The 13,298-nt window shown below is 36.7% G+C and overlaps 1 protein-coding gene across 2 annotated transcripts in view; it reads left to right on the top strand.

The window, feature by feature from the left end:
- Window positions 1–13,298, top strand: part of BNC2 (basonuclin 2) — a 230,050-nt gene that overhangs the window by 86,126 nt on the left and 130,626 nt on the right. The window contains exon 3 of one of the 2 annotated variants that reach the window (XM_036403396.1): window positions 5,321–5,328. The exons of the other annotated variant lie outside the window; for it this stretch is intronic. Within the exon in view, the coding sequence (XP_036259289.1) occupies window positions 5,321–5,328 (8 nt within the window). The remainder of the gene's footprint in view (window positions 1–5,320; window positions 5,329–13,298) is intronic. 2 annotated transcript variants of the gene reach the window in all.

The following is a 13,298-nucleotide window of genomic DNA, read 5'->3' as shown; positions in this document are numbered from 1 at the left end:
AGAAGAGTGCATTTCCTTTCCAGCTGCTGAGTTCAGAGTTTATTCACATCACAGAAACTACACTACACATCACTATATGCAAAGGTAAAGGGCATATGGGATAAGTATAGTTCTGAGTTTCCTGAAGTGTGACCATAATCTGAGTCTTAGATATCTACTTATTTTCTGGTACATATTTTGAAGCTTCCTAACTAAGTATATATTGCCTACATAATATTTTATTCTAAGAGCACAAGAAGACAGAGGCTATCCATGGTATGTTTGTCATACAAGATTTGTACCTGACTTCTTTGTCATGAATGCATATAAAAACCCCATATTTTTCCAAGCCCTTCGACTATTGAGAACTGGAAGTTATCACATATTTTTCTGTAAAATTTGGTTTTTTTCATGTCCCTAAGTGTTGCACAAATATTTTGTCACATACACTCTATTCTCTGATGCATAGTCAGACTCTTAGGGGTCAGAAGCGGGAGTATAGCAGTTTTACTTAAAATAACTAGTCTTAGAATTGCACTTGCACCACTGCAGGAGTAAAGTATATATCTAAATAGATACACAATTAAGTAACTGCACATTTAACAGTAATTTGCATAGGTAATGAGATTTTTTTGTAAGCAAACAGAGTAAGAGAAAGAGGATGAAGGGGCTCATGTCTGGTGCCCATCTTTAAAAATTGCTGCCAGAAATGTCTCAGTTTGCTTAGTGAGTAAGATTTAGCAGGATTTGTTTGGAATACTTGAGAGGCTGTAAACATACTACAAAACGATGTTAACACAAGATTATCTTATTAGACAAACCTCTTCAATTGCGTTGGAATGCTTAGTTTGCTAATACAAGCCAAAGTCTTAGTGTATTTATTTTTTTTTTTGCTATCCTTTTTTTTTCCTCCCTCTTGATACTGTTTTAGTGAAAGGGTGATTGAGGAAAGGGGAACCTCTTTTTTTTCTTAGGAAAAGGAATCTTGCCCTATTCCCTGACCACAGACAATGTTACAGACAATACTTTGTGAGTAGATAAAATTGCTCTCATGCTTTCTTTTTGAGGGTAAAGGCAATTGTGCATGGAGTTGGCCAGCCTGTGGCTGTCCACCATCTGTGTAAGGAATTCACAATCCCAGACAAAAGAAATTGGCAAAGTCTTCTTTCTGTCTGTTCTCCAGAGCCTCGAGATAGCCATAAAACACCTGGACAAAATCAGCAGGTGATGGCAGGGGAAAGAGAATGATCAGTCACAGGCATTGTTGAATCCTTTGAACATTACTTATAGCTTGGACACTGCTGTCACCAGACACAGTTTGATCTTTGGTGAGCTTTCTGGAAGTGTTTTTTTCCCTGGCTTTATGACAACAGGGGGAACCAGATAATACTGTGGAGGCAAAGCAGAATTTCCCCATCTTGCAATTTTTATCTCACCTTGTAACTTCATTTTTTTTGTTACCTGTATTTGTGCTTAAATAATCTTGCAGGAACAAAGACAGATTTTTATATGCAGGAAAAAAATGTATCGTATCTTTTTACCTGTGTTTCCATCCTGACAAGCAGTGTTTATCTGTGACCTGAAATGTAAACTTAAAAATGTCTTAAAAATTGAGATACATTACTGTATTTTTTTCCCTTTCATGCTGATTTGCACAAAATTGGAAATTATGACAATTTTAAATTTTCTTTCAATGTCTTCTGTTATCAAACTCACAGAAAACTCACTTTCTTATTTATTATTTCTTAGAACTTTTTGTTGATGATTAATTGTGATCTTTATGTAACTTCTGTGAAGTATGAAGTTTGTGAAAAATCTATGCTTTCATTCACTTAATGTTTTCTTGTACTCTTTCCACACCATGGGTATGTTTTTTGACCTGTGCAGATGTTAGCATAATAAAATTAATCTTAAATTTAAGAAGAGGATGAAGTGCGGTGACAGTTTAATATCTATAGAAGAGCATCTATACATTAAAAAAATACAGCCACAAGAACATGCCCCTTTTGACAGGAAAGGAAGAAGCTTCCTACCCTTTAACCTGTTGAATTGGAGTGAGAATTTCAGTGCAGGGATACTTAGCATTGAGACTGACTGTCTTCCCAGTGTCAAGGGGTAAGTTTCTAGCTGTTGTTTTGTTGCATTCCCAAAGTGAAGTCTAAACCATATCAAAAAACTGTTGGATCACTTCACACTTCAGCTGTCCCCTGAATCCTTCTCCCTCCTGGTGTTTTCTCTCTCTTGTCCCCTTTCTGTGCTCCTGTAAATACAACCCTTCTTCACAGAGCTGGTGTCAAGCTTCAGTGAATATAGCTCTGTCTTGCTAAGTGTATTAATGCTGCACTCTGCTTCAGACATGAACCTTATTGCTCACCATAAAGCCTCTGTGTGGGTTTGTGTGTGTATATGTGCAGGCATGAGTTGAGGTTGTTTGTTAAGGGAGGGCCTGAATGCTGCAATTGTTTGACTGTTTCTGTAGCCCATATTACGCCTTTTAATCAGCGTGCATGAACCTTAGGGAAATAAGGGCCAAGATTTAAGGTTAAAAAACGTTAATTAGAGAAGATTCTGTTATTTAACTGCAAGACAATTTGTGGGTAACTAAAACTAAGAAAACTTTATATTCATTCTGCTTTCTCAATGTGGATAGCATCCGTAGAATGAGTTACCAAAAAGTGTTAATATCTTTTAAAAGCAGTAACAATAATCCTTTCACTTTAGTTAATCATGTGCTAATCTCTTGGTAAGTCAAAAGTATTAGACCATTTTAAATTCATTGTGTCAGCTCAACTGAAGTAACTGGCACAGTAGTGTAAACATTTGGAAGAAAAATCCTTCAAACTAAAATAACAATGTCATAAAGTAAAGAATTTTGCTAGTTCTGCACAGGAATTCTAAAGATGTCTTTAGTTTCAGGTGCTGGAGAAAAGTATTTGAGTTTATACTGAAACAAAATACTGCTATTTTTTCCTAATGTGTACTATTTCTGAATTGAACTTCACTGTTTACTGCTTCTTACTAACCATAATTATTACCTGAAAGATTTCTCTACTTGTAATGTTTTTTCCTGTAAATGTATTACTGATGTTTTCATGAAGCTACTTGTTCCTGAGATTTTTTAAGTTTGTAACTACTGAGGGAATTTAGCATACATTATTTTCTTTTAAAATTTGTCTTGGTTGTGTAGCCTAAAAAAGCTAATACCTAAGCTTTTATCATAGAATCATAGACTTTTAAGGCTTGGGAGGGACCTTAAAGATCATCAAGACTCAACCCCCCTGCCTCAGGCAGGGACACATCCCACTAGAACAGGTTGCTCAAGGCCTTACCCAAGGCAGCTTTGAACACTGCCAGAGTTGGGGCACCTGCAACTTCCCTGGGCAACCTGTTCCGGTATAATGTGCCAGTTCACCACCCTCCTAATAAAGAATTCTTTCTCAATATCTAGCCTAGATTTCCCCTCTTTCAATTTGTACCTATTCCCCTTTTTCCTGTCACTACAATTCCTGATGAAGAGTCCCTCTCCAGCTTCCCTGTAGGCCCCCATCAGATAGGGGAAGGTTGCTGTGAGGTCTCCACACAACCTTCTGTTCTCCTGAACGGCCCCAGCTGTCTCAGCCTGACTTCATAGGGCAGGTGCTGCAGTCCTCTCATCAACACTGTGGCTCTCCTCTGGGCTTGCTCCAGCAGTTCCACATCCTTGTTTTGTTTGGGACCACAGAGCTGGATGAAGCACTCCAGAGAGGAGGAGAGGAGGAAAATCGCATTCTTCAACCTGGTGGCCACGCCACTTAGGATGCAGCCCAGGATTCCATCCTTTTGCTCAAGCTTATCTCCTTACAAATTGTTTTTGGATTTGTTTTTGTCCCATCTACCACTCTTCTTTACAGTATTCTTCAAATCATTCTCTGAAAAGCTAAATCAATTATTCAAAATCTTCATAATTAGTCTAGTCAGTTTGGACTCAATATAAATAGTGATAAAAGTTAAGAATTTAAGAATAATTTTTGCTCCCACTATGTCTTACATGAAAAATGGCAATATATTCTGTTTTATGTAGTTTTGCCTTTTGTAAAAGACTTCAGTGATTACCCATGTAGCAGTGAAAATCTCCTTTAAGGTATCAGAATGGTTAATACACAGGCTCTTTTCTATGTCTAAAACATTTTCAATGAAAACGCACATTCTGAGAAGAGAAATTGTGTTTCATATAGAAAATGTGAGTATATTATCAGAATACTGGAAATCTCAATAGGCCTGTTAGTAGGAAGTTATTTCTATGTTTGAAAAATTGTTTTTATATAATAAAATTGAAAATTCATTTTTTAAATTTTAAGTCATAAATTTGAAAAAATAATTTTAATTTCTTTTTATGTTCACCTAAATTTCTTCTCTGTCGAAATCATTCACATCATGTGCACAAATGAAGTTTGTGTATGACTGTAAAGATTTAGTGATATTTTAATTTCTATTTTGTGGGGAGTTTTTTGTTTTGTTGTTTTTTGGTTTTTTTTGTGTGTCCTGAGTATGTCTGAAGGGGCCACAGGTGACCTCAAGAAAAGAATGGATAATCATCTTACTTCTACTTGACTTAGCATGTGTGTGTTCTCTGGGTATACCATAACAGATAGTTGTATGTTTTGATTAGTTTTGATTGCTGAAAGCAAACAGAACCCACAGCTTGGACATGGTGCTTTATGTCTGTCAGGTCTGAAGCGCTCTAGGAATGAAGTCACTTTAGTTATTCTAATTTCTAGATGGGAAAATTGAGTGAAGGAAAGTAAGTGACTTGGCCAATGTAATCATGGTGGATTGTGTCAGGCATTATCCTTTGTGAAGCCTACAGTCAAATAAAATACTTGTAAACTTTCAGGTTTCTCTGTTTGCTGATCAGAGGTAATATTTAGATCTGGAGCTTGTAGGTGTAGTGAAAATGCAGATCATCTGAATCCATTTTGCTAAGTGGTTTAGTTAAACTATGATAATACTGTGCATGAGTGTTCTAATTCAGAAAGAGAGTAGCCTGAAGTATTTTTCTGTTTCCTTTAATGTCTAGAGTTGCATTCTCCCATCTCTCAGCATTGTTCATTCATTTGGCCGAAAGAGACTGTTGATGGAGCCTGATCACTCCTGCCTCAGTGTGCATACCTCAGCTCTCTGAGTTGTGTGAGAGGCTGACAGACAGAGATATGCTTTCAGCTTAGGCATGTTATGTTACTCAAATTATCCATTTATTTTTAAAAGCAGCATTTATTTAAGGGGTATGGAATTATGTATTTATACAAGAATGTGAGTTTAAACCAGTGGATATCTGAGAAAGAAAGAGAATCCCCTAAGCTAGGTACTTGGGTGACTTGTGCAAAGGTTGCCTGGATTGTAAACTTCTGTGTATGTGAAGTAATGGAAAATTATTAGTGACAGAATTACTTGTTGCAGTATTTACCAGGAGGTGAATGTTTGTAGTATGAGGGCTTCAGTTCGTAAAACATTAAATAAATGTACTCTGGTATATAAATATTTTTCAGTAGCTGTTATTCCCAGTTGATTCATGCTGCTGTTCAAGTGTCCTGTAAACAGCTCTAAATGGAGTAATAGTCAGTGTAGGATGAGCATGGAGGTTCAGGCACTTTCCCTACCAGCTGTCTCTCCCGACAGCTTCCCCCAGAGCCACTGCAGCCACGTGGCAGAGGGAAATTACACTCATTGATCAGCAGCTTCTGTTCATGTCCTGGTGAAAACTGGGACACATTTCTTCATCCTCAACTCTTTACTAGGACAGTAAATTATGGGAAAGTAAAAATGACAAAATACGGGTGGTAGCAATGTTGTGTCACAGCCTTTAACCAGTGAATGTGAGATGGATTTCTATAAAGCTGTATTTACCTTTACTGAGTAGAAATTATATTATGTAATATATGTACAGCTCAAGCAAAGCTGTATCATAAAAAAATCTACAGGTAAAATTTTTGAGACTAGAAGATGAGCTGAAAAAATTTTTCACAGAGCTTTCTTTACCTGACAGTGGGTAACACATAAAAAATACGTGGTATGGAAAGAGCGAGCAGTGTTTTAGTATGAGCTTTTGGTCAGAAGTGGTAACCAGGATTTGTTAAGTAGCTGACATCTAGCAGACACTTAACCTGCCAAATTGAATATTAATCATATTGAACAATTTTTCTAAGTCAGACCTCAGCACTGTAGAGTTTGTTTTTCCACCCTGTATTGGATGGTCAAATTAAAATATATTACAAACTGTCATAACTTCAGATATCTTCATTTGTAATTCAGAGACACAATCACAAAATAATACAACCTAGATCTGAAGTGTGAAGTGTGGTCCAGACAGTGATTTTTAGTGATTAAGGTGGAATAATTCTTTAGTTGTCCTACGCTTCTTTTGTTTTGTGAATATATTTATTTTAAAAGTGGAATACATTTTTTCTTCACCTTTGATTCCTAGTTAAATTAAACATGAATGGATATTCTTTAAAAAACCCCTTCTATATCTGGAAAAAGAATAGCACTACCATTAATGTGGGCACTGCGTCATGGAACAGCTACTTAATTTCAGGAAACAGTCTAATGAATATGAACACTTTAGAAATTAGTTGCCCATTTCATTAATTGTTTATCTGTGAATGAAAAGAGCTAGTCAAGCAAAGATACTGTTTGGTTTCTGGAAATTGCTCCACCAAACTATCTCCAGATGTTGGGGGAGATGGGGAAGGAGGAAACTTCATCCACTTTTTAATACATGAAACTTAAGTAGCATGCTCACAATTCATGACCTGTGTTTGGATGCCATTTTTGCTTTGTTTTCTGTGAAAGAAAGAAGGTCTTCCCTCTTTCCAGCCTTTTCCCAGCAAAGCAAAGTTTATAGCAAGGAGTCTGCAGCAATATGTTCTGCTGAATAGGAAGTATCTAGCTGGAGAAAAGAAACTTGTTGTTACATTTTCAATTTAAATCATATAAAATTTGAACTTTTCTCTTAACATAAATAATTGAAAAATTAATTAAACTTTATGATATTTTAGTGTAAATGATACGCATCTAACAAGAAAGGACAGATATCAAAATAATGAATTTCAGCAAAATACGTGGTAGAAAATGTATTTCTGGAGTGCCAGTGTGCTTTAAGATGGTCTCCTTCCAACTTCTTATTCAAGTGATTTCACTCTTAAAATAGATTTCTTTCTGAATATATGTAGGTGAACAAACAAGTCTGTGTTCTGTTTTCAATATTTCATTTATTTTTTCTCTTCCTTTTAAAAATGCAATTTTTCTGGACTGCGGGCTTAGATGCTTAGATTTTTTGTTACAATTTGTTTGCTCTTTTTTGTCTGAGCAGTATCTCATTCCTTACACACTTTACTCTTCCCAAAAGAAGAAATACAGCTTCTCACCATTTTTTTCTATTAAACATTAGGGGAACTCATTTCTGAGTGATAACCAGCCAAAAATAATACAGGATTTGTGTTCAGGGCTGAATTTTTCATATCTGTTAAAAAAAGCAATTGTGACACAGTTCACTTTACAGTTATTTTCCAGATTATTTTAAATAATTGAGCATTAGAAGAATCTGTCTATTCCCACAGGAAAAACTGTCCAATAAGCCTCTCCCTTCATCTAAGGGTCACAGAGGAAACCCTGGCTAGACGTTTTGGTGACTAATTTAAACTATCTGGCAAGACAATTGATAGCACCCTTCCTTTGTGTTGTGACAAATATATTTCGACTGCAGTTTATTAACATAATCCAGCACAACCACAGACATATTGTATGTATTATAGCATAGAATTAGAAACATTTTTTGCACATCACAGTCTTTATTCTCTCTCTTTTTTGACAAGGATCTGGATAATTGCCTCAGCAAATGAACTGCTGTGTTCAGTCTGTTTCTGTAATTCCATAAATTGTTTTCCATGCTAAAACTAAGCAAGCTTTTACTGAGTAAGTATAAAGAACCACAGTGTAATTACAGAGGCAATATTATTAAAAAGTGTGACAGAAATGGCATTTTAACTGACAACTACTTTTTCTTTGCTTTATTACTACAAATCAAATATCTTATGAAGTGCCAGTTAGTGAGCAACAGTGTCTTCTGCCTCTCTCGGTGTCTCTTAGCCTTTCATGCACACATGCACACATATACACAGGCTTTGAACTGAGACTTACCATAGAAGATTATCTCATAATCTGGATCATAAATTACTAGGTGAAGTTCCCACCATTCCAGGAACTTTTATTTAAAATTTAAAGTAAGAATGTTTATCTCACACTTACATAAGTTGAATATTTAGCTTTTGAGCTTTTGTCAGAATATATTGGTTCCCTTTATTGGTAAATGGAATCAGAATTATTCCCATTACATGGATGGAAAAAGTGAGATACAAGAAGTGATTAACTTTTCCCAGACTCAGATGCAGTGAATGACCAGGCTAAGAATGAAACTTAAATTTGCTGTCTTAATCATTGAACCATACTCCCTGCAATCAATATGGCCTTGATCCACAGCCCACTGAAATCAATGAAAAGGAAGGGTTTGACCAGGTCCTGTATGTAATGTAAAGTCCTTCCTTTAGTTTATTTTCCTTCTAATGATGTGGTTATTAAAGTGCAGTTTTTCCATACAATACTTTTGTAGGGAGTAATTAAATCAATCAGCAACAGTGATAGAATTTGAATTAGGAGTAGTGGCCAGCTTCCCTATTTCTGACTCCTGTCCTCTTAATTTATTTTAAGTGGGACACCTTTTTTTACATGAAATGTTTATATATTTAAAATCCATTCATTTTATTTAAATATGTGTGTATATAAAGGCACGTTTATATACATATATACATACACACACACACACACATTATATATGTAAGGAATCTGGTCTGCATTTCTTAATGGTTTCCAGGGTTCTGTATTCAGTCCTTTGCATTTAATAGTCCTCAAATGAGCACACATGCTGGTATGAACAACCCTATGTGAAACACTGGCATGTATCATTGAGTTTATAAAGTGTATGCAGGCTGGAGCAATGTGGGTTGTGAAGTTAACTTTACTAAAGAAAAAGTAAAAGGAAAAAAAAATAAAGGGTTTTGAGAAAATATTTAACTAAAAGCATGATGTAAAATTGTTTTTACTGATCTTCTGATACCTTAGAACATAATTATAGTTCTGAAGTCTGTAGCAAGTGTAATGTTTTCAACATTTTTCACAGCCTTTTTTTACTGTCTTTGGTGTGATATGTCCATAGGTTTTTATTAGTTTAATAGAATTGCTGCAAAAATGAGTGAGATTGTCATGAAAGATAAAAGGCCATTTCATTTATGTTTTGTAGTCTGAGAACAGGGAAAAATGAGAACAACTGCAGTACCTATTGAACTGAAACATAGTAATGGTATTTAGTTAATCCCCTCACAAAAATTACCTGCATGAAAACTTGCCTTGATTCATGTACTGGTCATTTGTGATCTTTAAAATTGGTTCACCTAACAGCTCAAGATCTGTGAAAACCTGAAATGATTGATCCTGTCTCATTGGTGAGTTCTGAGTTCAAGTGGCAATACTAAGGAAAGAGTTTAAACAGGTGTTCCTTCCAAGGAGCCTCCTGGTGAAATATTTTTAAACAATTTTTTTTGAAAATAACCTTTGAAACTTATATAAACATCTCATATACAAGTCCATAAATCTCTCTATTTTCTAGTAGGCTACTTCAAATGTGGTTTTAACATGTCTGATTTTACAGTTATATTTACCTTTTTTTGTGCAGTACTCAGAAACATATCTGGTGCTCCACATCTTGTTCATGTCTGGCAAAGGACCTGTACAATGTCATGTACTCAGGTAGTTTATTTTAGCATTTTTCTTAGATGAAGTTTGAGGTATTCTGAGTTCTTAGATGTACAATAATTCTTAGTTCCAGGCTTGGCATGATTAAAGGGATTTTTCTTTTCCAGAGTCGGAATTGAAATTTGAATTGCCTGTATCAGGCATACTGTTCAGTGAACAGCAGTGTTAGTGAAACCAAATCTACCGCTTTATTATTGTGCTGAAACTTATTAAACACATCTCTGATCTCCCCCAAAGCTTCTCTCCAGCCCACCTTCAGCAGCACTTGTCATCCAGAGCTACCTTTGCTTGGTTAAGGAAGATGTGTGGTGTGTCTAGGCAGGAGCTGCTGGTTGATCAGCTGCTATCTCCTCACTGTTAAGGATGTGCAGTGGAATTCCCTGGCTGGAAGTACCTGGCAGGCCAAAACAAAAGGGTCTAGGGAGTGCATGTAGCTTCTGGGCTATGTTTTGTGCTACTGTATTATAAGAATTAGGTACATTTACAAAGCCTGCTTTTCCACCAAGGACAGCAAAAGGACATTCAGGGATTCAGAAATTGTGGAAGGGTAAAAGGATTGACACATGGACTCTGGAACTGCTTAACTAGTATTTCCCTTGGAGACATAGTCAGATAGGTTGACAAGCCTTTTTGCTAAATCATGCTATAATTATTTTCTCAATTTAGTAGGACAAACATTTTCCACTTTTTGTCATACCCTGGACGCAAATGGGAGTTAAAGTATCCCTTTATCTGGCTTCCTTTAACCAACATGCAAGCTGGAGTCCAAGGGTCTTCTGGCTGAATCTAGTGGTTCATGGGGTGTATTTGTCCCATCTGCTCTCCATGCTGAGGTTTCATGCATGTGGAGTTTTGAGGAGTGTTTCCTATACCAGTTCATTATTTTTTGAGAACCTACTGTTCTGTAAAAAGCAATTCTTCAGAAAGCTGCTGATGTTGCTCCATTTTTTATATTCGTATTTTCTGTTCTTGAAAAGATCAGGAGCCTTTAGTTTATAAAAGGAATAATGTTTTATGAAGTAAAGATAAAGGATAAAAACAAAATACTTCTGGCCTTTACATAATTTTTTCTCAAAATATGAGTGGTTTTTTGACCTGGCAAGTTACAAGCCTTTTTGGAAAATTGTCCATCAGTGATACAGATAAATTCTCAGTAGTTAAACTCTTCTGGTTCAGAGCTGCACAGGTGAACCTCAAGAACTTGCAGGTGCATTACAAAATAGTTTAAATTAATTTGAGCTCCGGACATTTTGCTATAACCATTAGCTATCAAGGTAACATATGTACATGGAAAACACTAGAAAAATGTATTTGAAAGGAGTGTGTGTGTGTGTGTGTGTGTGTGTGTGTGTGTGTGTGTGTGTGTGTTTGGGGTATTTAGAAGTCATTAAAGTGAATTTCATACTTCCTCATTTGGTGATTAATGTCTGTCTGGATTTCAATAGGATGGATACACATGATGTGCAATGGCATGTTTTCACATGTGAGCTTTGCAGGGCTGTGGCAAACCAATCAGTTTGTTATTATGCCCATTACTCCCAAAAATGTGGTACTTAACCCTTAACGTATCAAATTTAAAATTCTTCTAAATCTGAGAGGTCAGTATTTCTGTCTAATTTTCCTCTAATATATTTTTTTATTTTTTCATATTTGCATCTTTGTTCTAGGTCTTTTGATTATTTCTGTCTCTATCCCTCCACCTTCTGCCTTTGTCCCTCCCTCCGTGTTTTTTCTCTGAATCTGAACCAGTGCTTTCCTTCACGTTTTACTTCCTTCACTATTGCTGGTGAGGTAGGTGTTCTGCTTCTCTCCACATATTTTTCACTCCCTTGAATTTTTACAAGGCAGTGGAATAGCTTTGCAACTTCTCCTTGTATTAAGTAAACAATTGAAAATTCATCACTTGCTCATAAGCAGTGATTTCCCAAAGCATGTCAAGTATTTAAGATTTAGGGTAAAAGGAACAACTTGGTATAATGCAAAATCTCACAGACTTTAAAAATTGTGCCTGACCAAAACCCCCCTGAAAACATTAGAAAAAATCACAGAATTAACAATTTTGTTTTGGGAAAATTATGTGAAAGTCTGTTCTCATCTGCCAGGATTCCCTTCAACAGTATTGAATTTGGATGCTGACTCTAATGAAGAATTTACAGGGCTCCCAGAATTACGGGTTTCTTTCAGTGGCATTTAATAATATTACTATCTAATTACTATTAGATACTGTCCTACTCAGTAATTGGGTGAGTGAGATGCCTTCTGAGTTAACATTTTTGCCAGTCTCCTAGGGAGCATCTGCTTTTCATCTTTCAGTCCTTACTCAATGGGGCCACTGTTTCAGAGAAGGGAAGAAATTTTTAAGTGAGGTGAAGAACATTACTATATATGCTTACAACTGAAAGGTGCATTTTAAACTGCTATACCAACAGACTTGAATGATAATTTTGAGAAGTAATACATCTGCATGAATGTATGGATATCTGCCAATCATGGCCTCCAATGGTTTCAGAGCAGTAGTTTTACAGAAGAGACCTCCTTTCTGCTGTTTAGTCAAAAATGGTTCTAAGCTTGCTTCTTTACCCTGCCACTGCCACTCACCCTCTAATGCTGCAGTGTTTCTCCAGTTCCTCAGTCCTGGTCCTCAGTTACCCTTTAAGCCAAGCCTAGCAGTTTTTACTGATGACTGCTGCTACCCCTGATTTATTCTTTCTTTTAGCCAGGCAAAATCCCAGCCTGAGAATTTCTCCTGATTCAGATGAAAACAGCTTTCAATCAAGGGTTCTGCTAGCTCTCCTTGTCTAATGAGCTCCTCCTTCAAACCCTGCCTCCTGGGAACTATCCACACTCTCTAGTCCCTTATCTTGTTTTTCTCCCTACTCAAAGGAGCCTTACATCCTGAGCCCTGACACCAGCCCAAGGGCTGACCAGCCTGCCCTGCTCTCCTGGGCAGGGTGGGATCTGCTCTGGGCAAGTTCAATTTCCCAAAAGAAGAGGTGTTTGAGAAAGAGGAGATGCCCTTCATGTAGCCAGAGAGATTGCCTTTGCACTGTAGCCCACTGTAGCCCATGGTCCCCCTCACCTTGTGTTCCCCTGCTTGCTGGCACAAGGTAAATCTCAAGATATCAGGGAAGGACAGAACTTGCATGTGGTTGGGAAAATGGGATAAGAGTGGAAGAACAGCACACACAGCAATGCCCTAGATGTAGCTTTTCAGACTTTGATCCTCAGGGTGTACATGGCTGCTTTTATTCTGTCTCCTAATTTGAGAATTTCTGCTTTCTAGATTTAATTCTCAGTCTCTCTTCCTGAGCTGGTAATTGTGATTGAAAGGAAGAGGAACTGAAGAAAAGATACATTAAGCCACTCAGGAAGTCAGTGAAATTGGTCTAGAAGCAACACCTTCATGCAGTCATGTGAGGGCCTGTTCCTTGTATTCATGTTTGGCTTCAGAAATTCCTTTGCTTTCTTAGCCACTG

This window comes from Molothrus ater, chromosome Z (assembly GCF_012460135.2).
Source record: "Molothrus ater isolate BHLD 08-10-18 breed brown headed cowbird chromosome Z, BPBGC_Mater_1.1, whole genome shotgun sequence".
NCBI lineage: Eukaryota > Metazoa > Chordata > Aves > Passeriformes > Icteridae > Molothrus > Molothrus ater.
This window is presented reverse-complemented; position numbering and strand designations above follow the sequence as displayed.